Source organism: Canis lupus, chromosome 9 (assembly GCF_048164855.1).
Source record: "Canis lupus baileyi chromosome 9, mCanLup2.hap1, whole genome shotgun sequence".
Taxonomy (NCBI): domain Eukaryota; kingdom Metazoa; phylum Chordata; class Mammalia; order Carnivora; family Canidae; genus Canis; species Canis lupus.
Window position 1 is genome coordinate 18731357 of NC_132846.1, and position 22203 is coordinate 18753559.

Genomic DNA, 22203 nt, shown 5'->3' on the forward strand with positions numbered 1-22203 from the left:
TCAATTTTAAGATTCAACTTTACTTTCTAAGACCCAAATTTACCCTGTTCAAAAACCTTCAGTAACATTTTATTACTTACTAAATAAAGACTCAGCTCCTCAGAACTCAACCTGGCATTTAAGATCCTCCACAATTTAGTCACACAATACACTTCCAATTTTTTGTTCTATTCATCCTATGTGTGCTCTGTACCTTACTTAGTCCATACTGTCCTCTACTTGGAAGTCCTTTCCGCATACAATTTCTACTTCTTAAAAACTGTGACCATTCTAAAAGGAAATGTTCCGTTTTGTGAGCTCTTTTCTATTCACACAGTCTCCTACTGCTATCATGTGCTGTTTCCCCCCTTCCTCTTCTAACCCCTATAATATTTTATACTTTTCTAAAAGAACATATCTCATACTGACTTATATTTTAATTAGATATGTATTGTATCTCCAGTACTAGATTACAAGCTCTTTAAAAGCAGGGACGATCAAAGTGATGAATCACTAAATCCTATTCCTGAAAATATTATACTATATGTTAACAAACTAGAATTTAAATAAAAACTTGAAACATTAAAAAAAAAAAAGCAAGGATGATCACTATGTATCCTAAAGTGCCAATACAAAGTCCTATACATTGGATACTTGATAAATGTTGTACCAATAGGTAGGACTTCTTACAAATCAAAATATATTAACAATGATTTCCAGGCTCCTGCCTATCTTGTTCAACTACAATCCCTGATCTCTTTCAACTTATTATGTGTGGCCTTTTGTAGTTCATGTCCTAGCATTAAGCTTAAATCATCACTTCCTATCTTATATTATACACTATATTGCTTTTTTGTCTCAAGGGTGTAGTATTAACCTTGGAATATGAAGGAATTCTACCTATTTGATACGATCACTTTTTATTTTCTATGGTGCCACCAAATGCGAATTCTATTTTCTACTCATTTTTTCATTAATTTTACAACAGAAATCACTAGCAAATACACAGGAAAAAATGTAGTTCTCACTAAAATAACAAACTATAAATACACTAAAGAAATAATTCCAAGTTCCACTATTTACACTTACCTGTCCCCAGGCATACATATTGTTATGAGTCTGGGAAGGGTTGACTTTTGAAAGCAGGAAACGAGCCTTACAAGGGGAGAAGAAATAACATTATCCATTAAAAACAGATTTAGTCAATATGAGCTGAACAAACACAGTATGTAACTTAAAATCAACTTTATTTAATATGTTTTAATAAAACTAATTTTATTAAAAAGCAACTTTTAAAAAATAAACTAATTTTGGAAATATGTGGGCCACAGCATGTTACAAATAAATGTACCCTCTTCTCTCCAAGCTAAACACTCATAACAAATAATAAACTGCTGAATCCAAAATTCAGCATATAAAATTTATGTGTGCAACAAGTATAAGAGTTGTGTGAAATTTACTAAACACTTGGTCTGAAACCTCAGAGATTAGAAGTACCAAAAAGTGACCTATATATTCTTTTACTTTAAACAATGACTCTCAGGGATCCCTGGGTGGCGCAGCGATTTGGCGCCTGCCTTTGGCCCAGGGCGCGATCCTGAAGACCTGGGATTGAATCCCACATGGTGCTCCCGGTGCATGGAGCCTGCTTCTACCTCTGCCTATGTCTCTGCCTCTCTCTCTCTCTCTCTCTCTCTCTCTCTGTGACTATCATAAATAAATAAAAATTTAAAAAAATAAAATAAAAATAAACAATGACTCTCAAAAAAAAATAAATAAATAAATAAAAAATAAACGATGACTCTCAAACTTTCTTAAACTGTAGGTTTTTCCATAAGACAATTTACTCAACACTTTAACCATCTATCCACTAAATCTAATCAACAGAAAAACCAGAATAAAAGGAAAATAGCACTACACATGACAACACATCAATGAGAAAACTAGGCATAAATTATCATGTCATATAGGCAGTCAATCTTTTGAAATTTAGTACCACACAAAATCTTTTTCTACTCTATGAGTAAGCATTTTAATACAAGAGCACTGGCTCTAGAGTCAGAACACCCAGATCTGAATCTCAGTTTCTCCCCTACTGTGTTTCCTTGGCCACAATAACCTAAGTTTCACTTTTATTATCTGTAAAATGGAGATAACAATATGACTGTTTTGAGGATCAAATGAGATAAGGTGTGTAAAGTACTATCAGCTTTACAAATTCTCCATACATGGTAGCTCTTATTACAAATATAATAAAACCCGAAAAATAACCGCTATCATTTCTGAGTAACAGTTGCTGATATTTATCACATAATTTATAACACTGTGCTAGGCACTAGAGATATAATAATGAATGAAGCAAGGTCCCTGCCTTTAGCAAGTGAAACAAACTTGTAATAACCTATAGTTAATTTATTATAACTCTAACAAAATTACAAGGGAGAAGTAAGAAGTATTTTAAGAGTATATGTTAAGGGATCTTAAACCCAGCTTTCTGAAAGGTCCTGAAGAGCCATGTATATTTGTAACGTAGTTAATCCTTATAATTCTAAAAACCACAAAGCCTTTTGTAATACAATGCTTTGTAATACATGACATTTTCTAAAAACTGAACTGACAGAATGAGGAAAACAGAAAAAATTATGTTACCACAAACTTCATATTCATTGACTTTTTCATTAAATAAGCAGATTTAAAACAATTATGCCAAAAAAGGTACACTAAATTATTTTCCAAATTGTTCTTCTTGCTCAACTAAAGCTGACATAGCACCATAACATCATTCTGGCTCTGTTACTAAATCTGGGTTGGTGGCAGAAGGTGGGAGAAACTGCTAGCTTTAGGCAACTGGCCCATAATCACTACTTTGCTCTCAGTGCTGAGGCAAAAACAAGCATATTTTCCCTTGTAAACTTTCTTTCTACCTATCTCCTTTCTCTTTTACTTGCCTTATGAAGTAGTCTTTTCATATTAAAGTCAGAAGCAAGTGAGAACAACTCATTACAAGACTAACAACAAACAAATTAACTGTACTTACCTGGCTACCTCCATGTTCAGTGTCAATGTACCTTGGCATTGGAAATCTGGAATGAAGAATCTCTTGTGCATCATCCACTGGGGCTTGTAGAAGATGGCGGAAATTTTCATATTCTGGCATGTCCTGGTATCCTGACTTGCGCCACTGTGCGATGGTCTAATTTTAAAACAATGAAAGGAATTATTACTTTCAATTTCTTGCCTTTCCAAAAACTTTAAGAGGTTTTTTTTTTTTTTTTCAAAAGAATTGATCCTCAGAAAATAAGAAAATTATAAATTATTATTTCATTTATCAGTTTTTAAATCAAGACATTTGGGATGCCTGGGTGGCTCAGCAGTTGAGGATCTGCCTTTGGCTCAGGGCATGATCCCAGAGTCCCAGGATGAGGCCCACATTGGGCTCCTTGCATGGAACCTGTTTCTCCTGTCTATGCCTCTCTCTCTGTGTCTCTCATGAATAAATAAATAAAATCTTTAAAAAAAAATAAAAATAAATCAAGACATTGATTTTGGTATTCTTGTGTACATAGATGCAAAAGTAGAATATTTCTTCTCCTTTAAAAGTAAAAAGAAATAATAAACCAGAAATAATTTTAAACACTATGTTTATATTATTAGCTGAAAGCTATCTACTTAAGTTTATGATAAACAAGGGGGATTTTTGTCAACAGAAGATTTCCCAGAGACTTGAAAATTAACTGCCTACTATATAAAATCTTTATCAATGGAGTAACATTCTGGCAAGATATATAACATATAAACTTGAGGAATGATAGCAGTAACATTATAAAGATAATATATGTGTAGAAGAGCATCTGAATCAATTCTTTTATTAAAGGAAATGGCTCCAAAAGCCATGTAATTAAATCATCCAAAAATTTAAACTTGGCTTGGTTTCTAACTTAATTGCATCAGTCAAAATATATACTCTATATAGCTTTATATTCTGTATTTAACAGAGAAACAGTCATGTGCATTTCCAATTTCTCTGTTAAGTACATTAACAAGCTATTTTTTTTTAATTACAAAAAAAAGCAGCAAACTACCTTACTGTCATTAGGATAGAATAGACATTATTCTTAAAAATTAAAGGACATTAGTATTGGTAGCAATTAAAAATAATAATCAATATATCTTTTAAAAGGCCTAGATAATGTTACTTAAAAGGATATTTTGAGTAACACCTCTACTATTATAGTGCAAATCTTTTTTTTTATAGTGCAAATCTAAAATCATTTACAATTAAAACAATTTGAAAAATAAATCTGCATGTTACTAGACTAACTAGAATATAAATTTGAGTGTGGGTCTGTGAAAAAAGAAACTCAGTATTTCTCAAGGCATCCAGAATATAATGCTTTCTTATACAGAGGAAGCATTTAATTATTGGCTAAATGAATAAATGCAGGAATGGAGAAAGTTCTGCTAAATACCTGGATTAAAGCTTAATGGCGGGGCACCTGGGTGGCTCAGTGGTTGAGCGTCTGCCTTTGGCTCAGGTCATGATCCCAGAGTTTGGGGATCGAATCCCATATCAGGATCCCCATAAGGAGCCTGCTTCTCCCTCTGCCTATATCTCTGCCACTGTCTCCGTGTTTCTCATGAATAAATAAAAATCTTTAAGTAAGTAAGTAAATAAATAAATAAATAAATAAATAAATCTTAATAGCTACTCAAATATTCTGCTCTTTTCAAGTATGTACCATTCCAATCAAATAAAGGTATAAGTTTTAACTCACTTATGCTTTAAATAAGTTTTCAGCTCATGTGGAATATTTTTTTAAATACTTTAAATACATTAAATGGAATACTTTTTAAATGACTAACATGAAACAATGAGAGAACCTGCCTACTAACAAAGGCTTTTCTCTTCTCAATATCTCAGGTAAAACCCCAAAGTATGGTACACCTATGTATACATCAATGCTCTTACTTTCACAACACTATGCTTTATGTAAAATGCATTTATCCAATAGTACGTGGACAAATGGACAAAATAATCACAGGTAGATCAACTCCAAGTGCCATCTAAAAACCTGTGGTAGAAAGAATTGTATTTTATACCTATTTTATAAAAATAGAAATAAAAGTTTATCCTGAAGGAAGCACTAGCTATATAGTAAGGAGGGGAAAGCTTCCATGAATAAAAACTTTATGACACATATATGCATAGCTTTAAATGCTATGGAATCTTACCTCACCATGATAGATCAAAATCTGGAAGAACGTGTCCATGAGAAGAATGCGATCTGCAAGAATGCTGCTGCTATCAAGAAGAACCGGCTAACAGCAGAAAACAGAGAGAGAAGAAGAAGATGGAAAAATAAATTACTTAAAGTTACAAAATCGATCTTTCCAGAATATTTTAAAAATTTTAAGTTTATATCTTATAACTTAAAAACATCTTGCTATCATGAATTCTTGCAGTATATTTTTTCTGAGAAATCACAAAAAATGGAGGTAACAATGGAAAAAGTAGAGCCAAGAGGAAATCAGTGTTAACTCCTAAGGCTGATGATGGCTCCATTTAGTGAGAGTGGAAAGGCTTGGGAAAGAGCAAATTTGGAGACGGAATAGTTCTGAATAGGAAATGTAATGAGCTAATATACATTAATAGGAAATATAATGAAGCCCGAGCTAATGACATAAATTTGGGTATCACACACATTAAGATGGTATATGCATCACAGTATATGTCTACACTACAGAGAGAGAGGACAGAGCAAAAGCCAGAGATGGAGCCCTGGAACCTGCCAACACTTAGGAGATCTGAAAGGGAGAAGTCAGCAAAAGGAGACTGAAAAGGAACAAGTGGTGATTAGGTGGAAAACCAGTAGGTACTGCAGGTGTAAGAGAAATTAAAAAAAAAAAAAAAAAGGTTTTCAAGGAGAATCCTCATTAGGTAAATGCTACTGAGAGTTCTGGCAAGATGTAGGACATTGGTGGCCTGGTAAGAGTTGTTTCAATGTAATGTCAAGGACAAGAATCTGAATAATGTTGGTTGAGGAGAAAATGTGAGGTGAGATCATCATACAGACAAGTAACTTTCTGAGTTTAGCTACAACTGAGACCAGAGAAATGGGTGCTAATTAGAGAAAATGTGAAGTCAAGGGTGGTTTTGTCTGTTGGTTTTTAATGTAAATATTACTCAGGTTTCTGTGTTAATGAAAATGATCCAGAAGAAGAATAAGTCATGATTGAGGAAAGAGGACTCCAAAAGCAAATTAAGTAAATGAAGCTAATGGGATTCATGAATGAAATGGAAAGACTGGAATTTAAAAGAGGCAGACAGGAGGGATTGTGGGATTCCAAACTTCTTCTAAACACTAATCTACATTTTCCAGACACCTACAATTTACATGTATTACTCTGAAATCAGAAAAATCTCTAAAACTTTCTTTCCTGATTCAAAGAAAGAAAGACCAAAACTATACGACCAAAATACATAGCTAGATCATCACATTAACAATATATATTTTCTAGAAAAGCAGACACTATGACAAACTACTAAAAACAATTATAGTAACAAAATGTTTTATACACTATTTTTTACAAAACAATAAATAAAGGCATCATGAGAGATCATTCATCAAGAGATATTATATTCTCTTTATGCTGACCATCCTTAAATATTATTTTCAAATATAGTCACTAATACTTTTAAGTGGCCAGACAATTTGAAGCACAAAATAGAAAAACTGTTTGACAACTGGTTAAAGTGGGACAGTTTGCTAAGAAATCTAAATGGATGACATTAGATTTCTAACCTTTCTAACTATACATCTTTATAATCAACTGTATCCTATGTTCAAAAGGGTTATAAGAGAATGAGATTATATTTAAGCAAGAAGCTTTGTTTAGACAGAATGTCCTAATTATCAGACAATATACTCTGAATAAGTTACAGGTTCTAGATTCATCATTACATCTGGACCCTGTTAAAGACATAATAATTACAAGCCCTAGAGGATTTGATCAACCAAATAACTAGATGATTTGATCTTAAGTCTCTTCCACCTCACTTTTTATGTTTTTTAAACGATTTTCTAGTGCAACCTGGCATATAGTAAGCACTCATAAATTTTTTAAGTGAATATATAACAACTTCTTGAACTAAATTCTTATATTTAGTAACCATCTTCCAAGAAAAATTTGTTTTCACTTTTTAATGACACACATCACAGCAACAAAACAAATTGTTGTCTTCTGTCTCTCTTACCTCTGGGGGTCCACTAAAAGAATATGCATACAGAATGGGCTGAATCATGATTAAGGACTGGGTCAAATCTTGACGCATAAAATGGTGACGATAATATGAACTCTCATCGGGACTATTGTTAAAAACTTGTAAGAAAGGAGATCTTCTTAAATGAAACATAAACTACAAGAAAAAAATGTGAGATAGCTTTTACTTATTTTATTGCAAAAAAAGTTTACTATTATAAAAGCATTTGATTAGAACTATTAAGATAATAAAAACAAGTTATAAGGACATTCTAAATTGTATTCTTAAGAATCTCATTAATGGTCTTTATCAGTTACTTAAAAATATAATTCAACAACAATTACAAAAATGAAAGTAAAAGAGATGACTCAAAAGGAAAACAAGACTAGGAACAAAAAACTCCTTGCTTGGAACTAAGTTATTCAGATGCTGATGCTACATGGTACATTATCAGCATTCTTTGTTTTTATTCCTCATCTCTCTGGCCACTATCTCTGAATCTTTTTTATTACTATTCCTTACCACCATCAAAAGAGTCTAAAAGAACGTAAAAATAGATTAATAGATTTTCTATTTTATGAGAGTTCCCAAAAAATGCATGGGGAAGGGTCTGCATTGATTTAAAAAAAAGAAAAAAAAAAGCACCTACATACATTCACTTGTTTCTCAATATTTAAGTTCTTTCTCATTCCTAAGAAACATTCTTTAGACTTTGTTTCATTACTTCTTTCTCTTTTCAATTTCCTTCTATCCACTCCTCAATATGAAAGAGATCAAAAAGGGGAAGAGTTTGGCCTAAACAAAGGACAGCTACATTGTGCTTTGATACAATCAAAGGGTCTCAGATACAATCAATAGAATCAGCTTTCCAAAGAACTCTCATTTGTCTTTCAGTTACTTTTCTACACTTCCCTCAGCACTCAGGGCTCAAGTGCTTACATGATGCTCCTGTCTGGGACTCATCCACAGGTCTCTCCCAGCACATGTCACTCAATGACATTATCATTCCTTTTCTTTCTTCTGTGATCAGAATTCATGGAGAGGCTGTCTCATCCCTTACCACTTTAGCTATTCCTGTTTATTCACAGCAATATGTAATTGGTAAATTTGGGGGTAAATATTTTAGAAATAAAAACCTTCCTTAAATTTAGTCTATGTTACCTTTTATAAGAGTGTTTAGAAACCACAAAGAAAAAAAATTTTTGTGGGTCCTCTGCTATTTCCAATAGAGGGGGAAAGATGAAAAGCCCCAATCTCTTGGGAGATCTATTAACTATTAAAAGCCTAAAAAGAAGGCATAGAGTTGGAAGAGAAAAGAAAGAAAGGAAAGTGTTCAGCATTCAGTCAAATACTAAGGCTAATGCCCTCAATCTCTTTCCTTTAAGTTTCTGCTACTAATATGAGTCCTAAGAAACGTTTTTGCTTGACTTAAGGCAAATAGACTTTGCTCTTTCCTACTTCTCCAAAATTGTAACCAGAGATTTAGGGACATCTCCCTGTATAAACATGAAGTTTCTACAATACAGATCACTGAAAGATTTTCAAAAAAAATAATAGTAGTCCTGAAAAGAGAGTTAAAGCCTTAAGCAAAGTGTTCACGGGCAAAAATTTGAATTTCCATGTCTCAATATAATCCTCCTTCCAGACTAAGCTAAAATGCCCTCTTCTAAAAAGATGTATCACACCACTTACTTGGAAGGATTCCTGTAAGTTTGCCTTAAATTTTGTGTATATTTTACAGCATTTCTCCCCTTCTGTTCTGTTAGGTATATTTCAGTTCTCACCCTTCAGACTGAAAGCTCCTTGAAAATGAGATCCGTGCCAGTCATCTTTATTCTCTTAAAGTTCCCTGCATATATACCTCAGCTGAATAAATGTTCTGTTAGTCATCACATAAATAACCTAAGCTTTTAAAAATATCAACTAAAATAAGACAGGTAGATTCCACTGCCCAAGAGGCAAAAGTTCTCTAAGATAAATCAAATTAGCTTCTTTTCTATTTATTTGGTATATCCCCATAAAATTGTTCTCAGGTAATGGTACCATGCTGTAAAAATAGCTGGTTGGTCAAGTTACTTCCTTTCAGTACTACTGTAATTAGATTCCTTATATCAAATGGAAAGCTAATCGGCCTCACACCTACTTCTACCCCAGAGTAGGGTTCCAATGTAAATTTCTTTCACCAGAAATAAATGATTCTTTTGAAGGCAATCATAAAAATACTATACACCTTTCAATGACTACTCAAGCACAGTATCAATTTCTTAGCTATCCCAAAACTTAAAACATTACCAAAAAAATAACCTAATATAACAGGTCCTATATTCTTATACAACAGGAAAAGTGAGACTCAATACTATTGTCAACACTAAGAAAAGAACATGGACCTTTTACCTACTCACCTGTGGATAAAGGGAGAAAGTTTCTGAAAATCTGAAGGAACTTGGATCATCTTTGTGATACTCTCCAAATTTCTGACACTAAATAAAATAAAATGTGTTAGTAATATATTCCCTGGCATACTACTAACCCTCCTACCTATACATATTCTATTTTTTAAAAGTTATTATTCTTGGGGTGCCTGGGTGGCTCAGATGGTTAAAGCATCTGCCTTCAGCTCTGCTCATGATCCCAGAGTCCTGGGATTCTCCCTCTCCCTCTGCCCCCTTCACACTCATGCACATGTGCTCCCTCTCTGTCTCTCTCTCTCTCAAATAAATTTTTTAAAAATGTTTTAAGATTTTATTTATTTATTAATGAGAGACACACAGAGAGACTCAGAGAGAGAAGCAGGCTCCATGCAGGGAGCCTGACGCGGGACTCGGTCCCGGGTCTCCAGGATCATGCCCTTGGCTGAAGGCGGCACTAAACCGCTGGGCCACTGGGGCTGCCCATCTCAAATAAATAAAAAATATTTTTTAAAAAAGTTATTACTCTTTAGAAAGTAGATACTTGATATGGGATAAAACTGGAATTTATTTATATACTTATCGAGAAGAATTACACCCAACAAAATACACTTGAATTTAGAAACAAACAATACATTGGCTCCAATGCAGTAATAACTCATTTTCAAATATTTGGATTTTTTAAAACTGTCTCTGATAGCAAACAGAGTTCTTAGATAATGGCCAGAGAGTTCAACATGTGCCCTTTAAGACTCTGCCTGAAAAGGACAACAGCCTACTAACTGGAAGATGCAACTATCAAACTACCATAGTGGTTACAAAAGCAAGCTGATGGTATAAAACTCTACAACAGAAACAATGCAAAGAAAAAAAAAAAAAAAAAGCTGAGGAAAAGAAAGTATGAGACCAACAGGTAAACTGGTAAACAAAGAATAAACACCACGGCAGAAATTAGAAGGATATTAAGGTAAATGGAGGCACATACACTGGTGAACGAGAAATAAGCCCTCCACAATAATGTGACAAAATGCAACTAAATAACTGAGATAAAACTTAGGAGAAAGTGCTTAGCACAATGACTAACAGTAAGCATTCAACAAACATTAGCTTTCTCACCTTGTTCTTGAGCAGAGTCTCGAATATGAAAAAATTTTTATAGTACTTATGCAATTGGTCTATATCCTGGCAATGTTCAGCTTAGTACTCACATATGGTCAAGGGTACAAAAAACAAGTTAAAAATAGCAAAGGATTCACTGCTATACTTAGTGCAGTTGCATTTGCTTCCTAAAATGTTTAACTATATGATTTATGTAATTATCTGTGCTGTATAGAGCACATAAAAAGGCATAATTGGCTTGATCACGTTTTTGGCTTCCAAGAAAAATCGTATCAGAACCACTGTCATGCAAAGAATAGCAAAGCTATTGTTGTAGAGCTAATCCTCAGAAAACAGATCTTGGTATTTGGAAATAAGAGTATTGTTGTCCTTAATGCCCTCTAATAATACTTCACTGATGAACTTTGATTAAGAGAGTAATCTTGGGCAGCCTGGGTGGCTCCGCGGTTTAGCACCGCCTTCAGTCCAGGGAGTGACCCGGAGACCCAGGATCAGGTCCCACATCCGGCTCCCTGCATGGAGCCTGCTTCTTCCTCCGCCTGTGTCTCTGCCTCTCTCTCTCTCCCTCTGTCTCTCATGAGTAAATAAATAAAATCTTTAAAAAAAAAATAAGAGAGTAATCTTCATTGGACAATATAACCACTAGCTTTATGTGGCAATTTAAATAAATTGAAATTAAATAGAAATCCAGTTCCTCAATTGCACTAGCCGTATTTCAAGTGCTCAACAGCTATATATGAGTAGTAAGTACTTCCATAACAGTGCAGATTATACAACATTTCCATCATTGCAGAAAATTCTCCTGAATTGTTGATCTGAATAGCAAATACACCTGAAATCTAAAATGTCAAATACACTGAAAAGACTCTGTGAGCAAAACCAGTAGTCATACATTATTCAGAACTATTGATCACATAACATTAAATATACACATTTTAAATTGTGCCTGGAATTCTGTTAAAATAAAGCATTAGGAAAATCTTACGTTATGGTTAATGAGGGTAATGAAAACATTGTTCACTTTTATGCTTGGCTAACCAGGGATGTCCAAAAGGCTAATAATTTTTAGAGTGAGATGTATTCAAACTTATGTCCAAAACTTTTGCTTGTATAATGAACATTTATTTTCATATCACTATCTAATCCCTCATTATTAGCATTTATCCTGTTATAACCTTAGATTAAATTCTTAGAGAGAGAATTTCTAGGTAAAAGGCAGTTTTTAAGCTTCTGATATATATCATCAACTGCCTTCTCAATATAAGGTAATATAGATGTTTATAGAACTTGTACAGTTCATACTCCAAACCTTCAAGCTATAAAGCTGTCCATTTCCCTGAATACTAACCAACTCTTAAGCATTATTATGTTTTTCTAATTCTTACCCATTTGATAAATAAAAATTATCTTGCTCTATTTTCTAACTTTGATTATAAATAAGATTGTTAATTTTTTCATATGTTTACTGGTTTCTTGGATTCCTTCTTTGGCTAATACCTTGTTCAAGACATTTGCTCATTTTTCCCCAAATCTTACTCATTTGTGAAAGCACATATATATAAAAATTTCCATATTCCATTATATGTATAAAAATATACATATATTAGTCATACATACAAGTTGACATTAAATTTTTGTAATGGTACTTTTGCCAAATAGATCTTTTTCATTTTAATGTAATAAAATCTTTCTAAGTTTTTAAAGATTTATTTTAGAGACAGAAAGAGAGAGAGAGAGCAGAGGTAGAGGGAAAAGTAAAGAATCTGAAGCAGACTCCCCACCAAGCGCAGAACCCAACATGTGACTAGATTTCACAACCCCGAGATCATAACCTGAGCCAAAATCAAGAGTCAGATGCTTAACTAACTGAGCCACCTGGCTGCCCCCATAATAAAATCGTTGAATATTTTTATTTAATGGCTCCTGCTTTTTATTTCGTGTTAAAAATCCTTCTGTATCCAGGGGTGCCTGGGTGGCTCAGTCAGTTAGGCATCAGCTCAGGTCATGATCTCAGGGTTGTGAGATCGAGCCCTGTATCAGGCTCCACACGGGGTGTGGAGCTTAAGATTTTCTCTCTCCCTCTGCGCCTCCCACCATCCCTCCTAAAAAATAATAATAATCAATTAAAAAAATAAAACATTCTTTTATATCCAGAAGTTAAATGTGTATAACTTGTTTTTTGAAAATACAGCCAAACTTTACCACAGTTAACAATACAAAATTTGCATAATATGTACATACATATATTTCTAATCTTTGAATTACTTAAAAATTTTGAACACTTATCAAGTGCCCTAGCACTGATTACTGGAATCTTGAGAAATAGTCCTTATTTACAATCTAACCAAAACACTAATACAGATGGGAAGAAAAAGTCTGAAGTATAAAGGAGGTGTCTCAAAGATCCATGGTTGGAGTTATTCAGAAGGAGTAAGATTGGGCAGATAAAGCAACAATAATACAATTTTCTTGATGAAAATATCAACACAAAAAATCTAGTCCTGTCTTTAATTCAGTAACTATATACACATAAAGGCAGATACATATATGAGTCCTAAAGGTCAAAGCACAATCTCTATAAGAAAATGGTAATGGCAAATATGATCATCGTTATAAACAGTACAACAGGAGAGCCTGGTTGGCTCAGTCAGGATCTCAGGGTTGTAAGATCTAGCCCCCCATCAGGCTCTGTCCTAGGCATGGAGCCAGCTTAAGATTCTCTCTCTGTTCCCCTACTCCCACGCTCTCTCTGTCTTTCTCTAAGAAAACACAGAAAACAAGAAACAGCACAACTTAAGTGCCTGGTTTCACTGGTATAATAAGGAAAAACCTAGCTGGGGTAGGATTTGCTGGAAAGTTCCAAAGGTTTTAAACAAAAGAGATTTCCTGGACCAGATAAACTGTTTATCCACTGTAGCTAGCAGTACAGCTAAAAGGAAAACACAATTTGTGGTTAGTGGGTAAACCAAAGGTCAAAGATGAAAAAACAAAATCCAATATCAAGTTTAAGTTGTGAAAAAGGTGTCATTCAATAGAAAAAGTCAAGAGTCAAAAAAGTAAAGAACAAAAATGAAAAAAGGTAAGGAATAGGTCCATGAAGATGAAGGTGGGCACAAGATGGACCCAAACAAGAGACTCTGGATGAGGGGACAAAGCATATGTTGAAACCAATAGCTTAAATGATTATGACCAAGGGGAGCGAGGGCTTACATTAAAAGTGTCAGAAGCAAATGTGGCACAGCACCAATCTGGCCGTACATTGCCCATTACCTACAAAAGAGTTTTTAAAAAGATGTTTGGATTTTTTTTAAAAGATGTCGTTATTTTAGAGAGAGACAGAGACAGAGCATGAATGGGAAGGGCAGAGGAAGAGGGAGAGAGAATCTTAAGTAGACTCCACGCTGAGCACAGAGGCCAATGCAGGTGACTCCGAGGGTGATTTCTACTCACTTCTTACCACCATGACCTTGGACAGAACCTTTTAACCTCTAGACGCCCTGGTCTCCCTCTGGACTGTTGGGGTGCGTAAGATCTCCTTTACAGAGCTTTTAAATGACAGGCACACCTACAAAACCATTAATGCCATATCTGGCTGCAAAGTAAAAAAATAAAGTGTAGCTCTTGATATTACTTGTGTAGACATATTTCATTGCCTTTATTTGCCTATCTTCAGAAGAGCACAACATGTCACAATGCGGGCTTGCTGATCACTGGAATCAAACAATGGTTCATTTGGTGACCCAAAGGTCCTTTAGGAGGAAACAAAACGACCCACAGGTGCTGTACTGAGGATCTGTGATCCATGCAACACCGTGTTAGGTTTCGGCTGGAGGATGCAATGGGAATATAAAAACAGCCTACAAGTGTGACTGAGCTTTTGTGTATGCAAGCTTTATTCCTGATAATAAAAAAACATTAAATATATATATATATTAAAAAAAAAAAAAAACGAGTCCCACATCGTTGGGACTTTCATGATTCTGAAATCATGATCTGAGCTGAAACCATGGTCAGACACTTAACTGACTGCACCACCCAGGTGCCCCAAAAAGAGGTTTATTTTTAATGAAAATAAGCCTGAGTCATCAAGAAAAAAGAAAATAATTACATTCACTATACCAAATTGAGGAAAGAAGTTTGTTAGTATAATTTCATAGATTTTTTTCCATTGGGAAAAAACTATAAATAGTACCTACAAGGTACTATTAATCCCTTCTCTATTTGTGTTATCACTGTTACAGCTGAAATTTTAGCAGTGCACAATCAGTACAAAAAATGAGTCTTAGAACAGCTTTTATAACTAAGGTTCATTGGTCATCACCTAGAGTTTCACTTCAACTGTATGTTAATGTGATTCCATCAATTAGAAAAATGTAAAGATTGCATTCTCACCACTTTTACTATATATGAGGGTTTCTTAGTCACTAGGAGTTCTTTAAAATCTATAAAAATGTGTTTTTTGAACTTTGCATACCATATGATGTCAGCCACAGTGATAGATGGTTTCCAAGTTACCTGTTAGCAATTTCTTTTATTTTTATTTATTTTTTAATTTTTTAAAAGATTTTATTTCTTTATTCATGAGAAACACACAGAGAGAGGCAGAAACATAGCAGAGGGAGAAGTAGGCTCCCTATGGGGAGCCCAATGTGGGACCGGATCCTAGGACTCCAGGATCAAAGATGCTCAACCACCAAGCCACCCACGTGCCCCAGCAATTTCTTTTGGCCATTTTTCATTCCCATGTGGCAGTATGCAGTAGTACTATGCTCATTTGGAAAACTCCAATCTCAGTTTTTGACATATGACAAGGGAAGCCACCAATAACTGGTGTAAACAAACTATTTTGCACAGAAAGCAGAACAATAGTCTGACGATATCAGCCCCTCCCTCAAATTACCTCCACCAACTTCCTCTTACCCACATTTGCCAAGTGACTTATAGGAACAGACAAACTATATTGGTGTGGCAGAAAATAATAGTAAAATTTTCATCGTGCTATGACTCTTCTATTCTCTATTCGCAAAACCCTTGCACTGCTGTTTAATACTACAAAATTGCAGAATGTGTAGAAGTGAATTATAGTGTATGTTTTTGTAATTTTGTACTTTTTGTAACTCATTTAGTTCTTTACAAGGCCATTCTGTTTTATACGTTAATAGTGTTTGTGTTTTACAAGCATGTCAAACAATATGGCAAATTTTGAAGTTCAAGTGTGAGACAGAATATTCTAGACATTACCCCACAGAGAATTCTGAAGAATTACAATCTTCTGAGTCATTTCACCACATTTAAGCAACAAGGGACACAGAAAAGATCAATCTTTACAATGAAAGCTACTAATCAGTGGGGTTTTTTTTTTAAGATTTTATTTATTTATTCATGAGAGACAAAGAGAGAGAGAGAGAGAGAGAGAGAGAGGCAGAGACACAGACAAAGGGAGAAGCAGGCTCCATGCAGGGAGACCGACGCGGGACTCAGTCCTGGGACTCCAGAATCACGCCCTGGGCCAAAGTCAGGCACTTAACCACTGAGCCACCCAGGGATCCCCATCAGTGGGTTTTTATGTGAGCTGATAACCCAAGTTGTACTTTGTTTTGTGTCACATGAGATAACCTACAAATGTAGTAGTAGTTCTCACAAAATGGCAAAAGCACTCTACTACAAATCACAGTCATTTGGCAAATAAAGGTGCTGATCACTTCAAACACTTTCTTCTCGAAAGAACAAGGCATTTAGTAAAACAAAGTCACATCCATTGAAAAGGCTCAGGAAGCAAACTATGTCAGATTACTAACTTATTACCCTGAAAGGAAAAGTCAGGGCACCTGAGTGGCTCAGTTCATTCAGCAACTTTGGCTCAGGTAATGATTCTGGGGTCCTAGGATGGAGCCCTATGTGGGACTCCTTGCTCAGCTTCTTCCTCTCCCTCTGCCTCTGCCCTTCTCCCAACTCGTTCACACGCTCTCTCAAAATAAATAAAATCTTAAAAAAAAAGAGAGAAAAAGTCACAGAACTATAATAGAACCTAATAATACCAACATGTAAAATTAAAGTAAGTAAAATGCTAGGATAAGATGCAGTCTGAGGGGTGTCTGGGTGGCTCAGTTGGTTAAACTTCTGACTCTTGGTTTTGGCTCAGGTCATGATCTCATGGCTTGTGAGATGGAGCTCCATGTCAGGCTCCACGCTTAGTGGGGAGTCTGCTTAAGATTCTCTCTCTCTGCCCCTCCCCCAACTCATGTACTGGCATACTCTCTATAAAATAAATACTTAAAAAAAAAGATGCAGTCTGATAAACTGAAAATGTTCCATTTTAAAGTAATACAATAAATGAATGCATTGATAACATATCATATGATGCTGAAGAAGTTTATGCAATCAGCTAAAAAATAACAGCTTCTCTATTTAGGTTGACGAGCCAACAGATTTCACTAATGTCATGTCAAACTGCTAAATGATAGTGCAATTCAAGAATATATTTCCACAGTCCTAAACTAGCAAAGTCAAAATATATTTAATACTTTATATTCCTATCTAGAAACAATGGTTCATCTTGGAAGAACTGGGTTGGCATTTGTACTTATGGTGTTCAAGCAGTGGTTGATTTGATGAGAAGTTTTATGACTCTTCTTGTAAAAAGACATGCTGATGTTAAAACACTCCTTTCACCACAGACAGGTGTTAGTATAAAAACACCCGTGAAAGTAAAGTAAAAGAAAAAAGTCCTGGATGATGCTACAAAAATGAGTAATTTTATTAAACAAAGATTAGTTCATTGAAGAATACTTTTAAAACTACATGAAAATCTAAACAAAGAATGCAAATCTTCCTGCTACAAACAGAAATCTGATAGATTAGCAGAGAGTTCTTAACAGTTCTCTTTAGCCTATTTGACTAAAATAATAGGCAAGAGTTTGCTGAGTAAAAAATGGAACATTAAGAATAGAACTTAATTAAGCATTCTAGGTTAAAACGTTAAGTAGTGGGTTCCTGCCATACTAAAAACCCAAGTAAATCAGCATTATCAATAATTTTACTAACACACATTTTGCTAATCGAGATCCAGATAATCAAGGCCCACCTATATTTTTGTATGTTAACGTGCATAATTTTTAAATCACAGTTAACTTCTCAATAAAATTAGAAAACTAAAACAATAGCAATGAAGAAAAATATGCAAAAAAAAAAGCAATAAAAAAATTTACAATAATTTAGGATTAAATTTGAAACTAATGTGGTAACAGCCCCAAAACAAGAAAGAAAGAAAAAAAGTTACTTAAGTGTCACTCTTTTAAGGAAAAAAGGTATTTTAGTTTACTGGAAGAGAGAAATGTACCATTCATTACTATGCCTTTCTCAGCAACTTGAATCAAAATTCCTCATACAGTCTTTCAGTTAAACTGCTAAGTATGTTGAAAGAAATCATAAGCAACAAATATGACAAACGAAAGTATATATATTGAGAAAAGTACATTGTTTACTTCTTACCAGTCGAATGAGCTGTCTGTCTAGCCATCTAAGTACATCTGGTCCTTCCTCTGTTTCTGCTCTATAGATTGCCAGCCGGGCCATAAGAATGGCAGCTGCTTCCTGGTCAAAAGACGCAGCAATGTTTTGGATTTGAGTTTGGGCATCTGCCCAGCTAAAGGCAAGAAGAAAGCAGAGAGATGCTGCTGAATTATTAAAGTCACAATACCACAGTTGGCTACTACACAGACGTAAATTAAAATGATGCAGAAAATTATTTCATATTTGAAAATTCCAACATTATCTAAAAAGTCAGCATTATTTAAAATCACTAATAGTTTCAGTATAGCATTATTTTTCAGAAAAATATATCCAAACCTAATAAAGTCTTCTAAAGTAATTGCAAAGATAGATCTCCAAACACATTCCTTAAGACATTAAGATTTTTACAAGTATAAAAAGAGCACACATATATGTATAGGTTTACATGTGCACAGAAATACACAAGTCTATGTCAGACTTTTCAATCTTATTGCTCCAATTTTCTAAAGGCAGAAACATGGAAATACAACAAAATAAGAGTTTTCCTCCAGCCTAAATAATTCTCATTTACTAAGCTGGAAAATGAACAAAATTATCAAAAAATGTTTTCTCATTTTGTCTTTAATTCAATTATTAATGATAAAATGATATAATTAAAGTTTCTATATATTCTTTTTCCCTCCATGCCCATCACCAATTTTAGCCCATTACCCATCCACCTCTCTTCCAGTAACCCTGTTTGTACTCTTTAGTTAAGAGTCTGTTTTAGGACTAAGAACTTTTTCATTGAAAAGTAATGCTATTAATTATTGTGCTATATTATGATGTATGTATATATATGTACATATTGTTAATGCCTATGAAAGGATAATGTTTATTAGTTTTGCTCCTCCTCTCAGAAGAATATGGTAAATAAAAGAATATTTCAAAGAATGTGTCTTAGGAGTCATTTTTTAAATGGCTATACATTTCCTAACAATGAACATCCAATAAGCTGGATTAAAAAGAAATAAAATGCAGAACGCCTGGGTGGCTCAGTGGTTGAGCGTCTGCCTTTGGCTCAGGGCGTGATCCTGGAATCCCGGGATCAAGTCCCACATCGGGCTCTCTGCATGGAGCCTACTTCTCCTCCCTCTGCCTATGTCTCTGCCTCTCTCTGTGTGTCTCTCATGAATAAATAAATAAATCTTAAAAAAAAAAAAAAAAGAAATAAAATTCTATTATTATAAATGTTCATTTCCTAGTTACAGATGTTTCTCAAAACAGAAACCCAGTTTGGAAACATGACTCAGAATACTTTTGATATGATAATTTAATCTCTAATTAATACAACCTACTTCCTAGCGATGGTGGTCACTCGGATGCGTCTCTGCCCACTTGAATGCTGATACTGAGTCACAAACTGGATTGCACCACGCCCTCCTTGAGGAATTGGAGCATTATGCTATGTAAAAATAAAAGTAAAAAATAAGCAAAATCTATTACAGTGTTTTTATAGTTACCCTATTTAATGAAATTCATTCTAAAATCAATAGAAGGATGATTGTTTCCAGTGCAGACCAAAGAGTTGTGTTTTGCCACATAAAAGAGAAATGGATCTGGGAAAGGGGAAAAATGATGAAGCATAAGAGAAGTGAGTCCAGCTAGAATATCAATTTCAAGTAATAGATAATTCAGAAGGATGTGAAAGGACGAAATAAAGGGAGAAGTATAAAGAAATTAACAGATACACAAATGCATAAGTAAGGCAATTTTGCAAAATAGTAGCTGGATAAAGAGAAATTGAACCAAGTCCTTCACCTTTCAGTATACGAGATGAAAACAGAACTTTTAGGAAGATAAATCATATGATGAACAGATGACCAATAGAAAACTATTAATGAGAAGACCCCAATAGTAACATATAATAATGATCCTCAGAAATAGCAAGTGGTCAATAAGAGAAACTTTCCTTATGATCTTTGACAAGAAGCATTCTTGATTTACTTATTTTTTTGGTCAATAAAAGCTACTACTTTTCACAAATTTGGATGGTTAAACAAAAAAATTCCTGTACCTATCTTATGAAGGTTGATCATCAATACTTTGTGATTCATTTTATGCCTCATAACTATTGGTATGAAAGTCAGTAAGTTATACATTATATCGTCTTTAATATAACTTCCTCTTATACCAGAAAAAAAACTTTTCAAATATAGGAATCTTTACCTTACAATCTTTTTCTATGAATTTTGATATATTAAACATTCTTGTAGGGGTTTCATATATCATTATAATACACCTTGTGACAACTAGGAGGAGCCTGATGCCTAATTACAAAAATGCATATCTAGAACAGAATTTTTATTTATGCTTCAATTTTATATTAAAATAGAAAAAAAGGAAAACTGAGAATAAAAGTTGGGTTGCCCAATATTGTGCATTTGCAGGTTTCCTTAACATCTGTTTCGGTTACAGTTTATCCTCTCACCAAGTAGTTTAGCTTGAGAAAAAGAATATGACAAACAAAAATTCCAAACATAATAAGCTTCGGGTCTAATTACTATTGGAAAAAAATATGAAATATCTATGGCCTAAATTGAGTATTTCAAATATAAAAGTCATACCTGATTGACAACCTCAAAATATATAGCTAAGGTTGTAGTGGGGCTGAGCCCACATATCTTCCATTGACATGTGCCACCCGTTCCTATCTCCTGTAAAAATAAAATATAGTATGTTTGAAAAATAGAGAATACAATTTTTTTTAAAGATTTTACTTTCAGTAACCTCTACAACCAATGTGGGGCTCAAACTCACAACCCCAAGATCAACAGTCGCATGCTCCACCAATTAAGCCAGTTAGACACCCCCAATTTATTACTATAATATATATTAAGGTAAAAAGGGAAGGAAAAAACTGCAATAAGAAAATTGCTTCACATTTCTAACTAATTTAATGACTGTTAAAAGCTTAAGATTTTTAAGTCATAGAAATATGTCATGAAATAATATTAAGCAATTCTTACAAAATAAAATTATAAGATAATTCAAATTCTTGCTAAGTATTTTTTTTAAGATTTTATTCATTTATTCATGAGAGACATAGAGAGAGAGGCAGAGACAGAGGCAGAGGGAGAAACAGGCTCCCCACAGAGAACCCAATGTGGGACTCAATCCCAGGACCCCGGGGATCACAATCTGAGCCGAAAGCAGATGCACAACCACTGAGCCACACAGGTGCCCCCAAATTCTTGCTAAATATTGATACAAGTTCTTCAATATTAAAGATTTTAAAAGTATATACCATTTAATGAAGTAATTACAATTAACGCTATCTTTCTATCCAACTATTTGACCTGTGTAAAGAGGTACCGATTTAACACATAATATGGGCACATATGATAAAGGTTCTCAGAACAGAATTCCATAATTTAAGCAGTCTGATTCCCCAAAACACTATTCTTAGATATTAATTTTTACCATGCAATCTGCTTAAAATTAATTTTTAAACACTGTAATTTTAGAGATGATTACCATCACCCTCTCTATAGCTACACAATTCTACCACTTTAAAGTACATTATTTGACCACTAGATGGGATAACAAAAAAAAGAAAGGAATTAAAATGAAAATCTGGCTCATTTGCTTACTTTGTTGGAAATCCTAACAAACAAAAAAATTCAGATTTCACTTTTGGAAGTCTCCAAATTTCCAAATCACAATTGTTGGGGTTTTTTAGGCATACTGGGGCAAGTAATAACTTAGGCATAAAAAATACAGAAGACTGGTAACAATACAAAGGTTTAAATTTGCGGGTAGATGGTAAAAAGGACATGCAAAAAAAAAAAAAAAAAAGAAACCACAAATAGATTATACCAGTGAAAACTGAACCACATTCTACTGAAAACTTAGCCCACACAAACAATTTTGAAAGAAATGCTA

At 34.1% G+C, this 22203-nt stretch overlaps 1 protein-coding gene across 7 annotated transcripts in view; it reads right to left on the bottom strand.

Annotated features, from left to right (window-relative positions):
* The window catches only part of SEC23A (SEC23 homolog A, COPII coat complex component), an 85598-nt gene that overhangs the window by 37863 nt on the left and 25532 nt on the right, over positions 1–22203 (bottom strand). For 4 of the 7 annotated variants that reach the window (XM_072838375.1, XM_072838376.1, XM_072838380.1 and 1 more), the window contains exons 12-19: positions 20886–20975; positions 19617–19723; positions 18259–18412; positions 9643–9720; positions 7235–7396; positions 5212–5298; positions 3017–3172; positions 1069–1134 (exon numbers count right to left, since the gene is read on the bottom strand). In XM_072838375.1, coding sequence (XP_072694476.1) covers positions 1069–1134; positions 3017–3172; positions 5212–5298; positions 7235–7396; positions 9643–9720; positions 18259–18412; positions 19617–19723; positions 20886–20975 — 900 coding nt within the window. The remainder of the gene's footprint in view (positions 1–1068; positions 1135–3016; positions 3173–5211; positions 5299–7234; positions 7397–9642; positions 9721–18258; positions 18413–19616; positions 19724–20885; positions 20976–22203) is intronic. The other 3 variants (XR_012036505.1, XM_072838379.1, XM_072838378.1) reach the window with 1 other exon arrangement.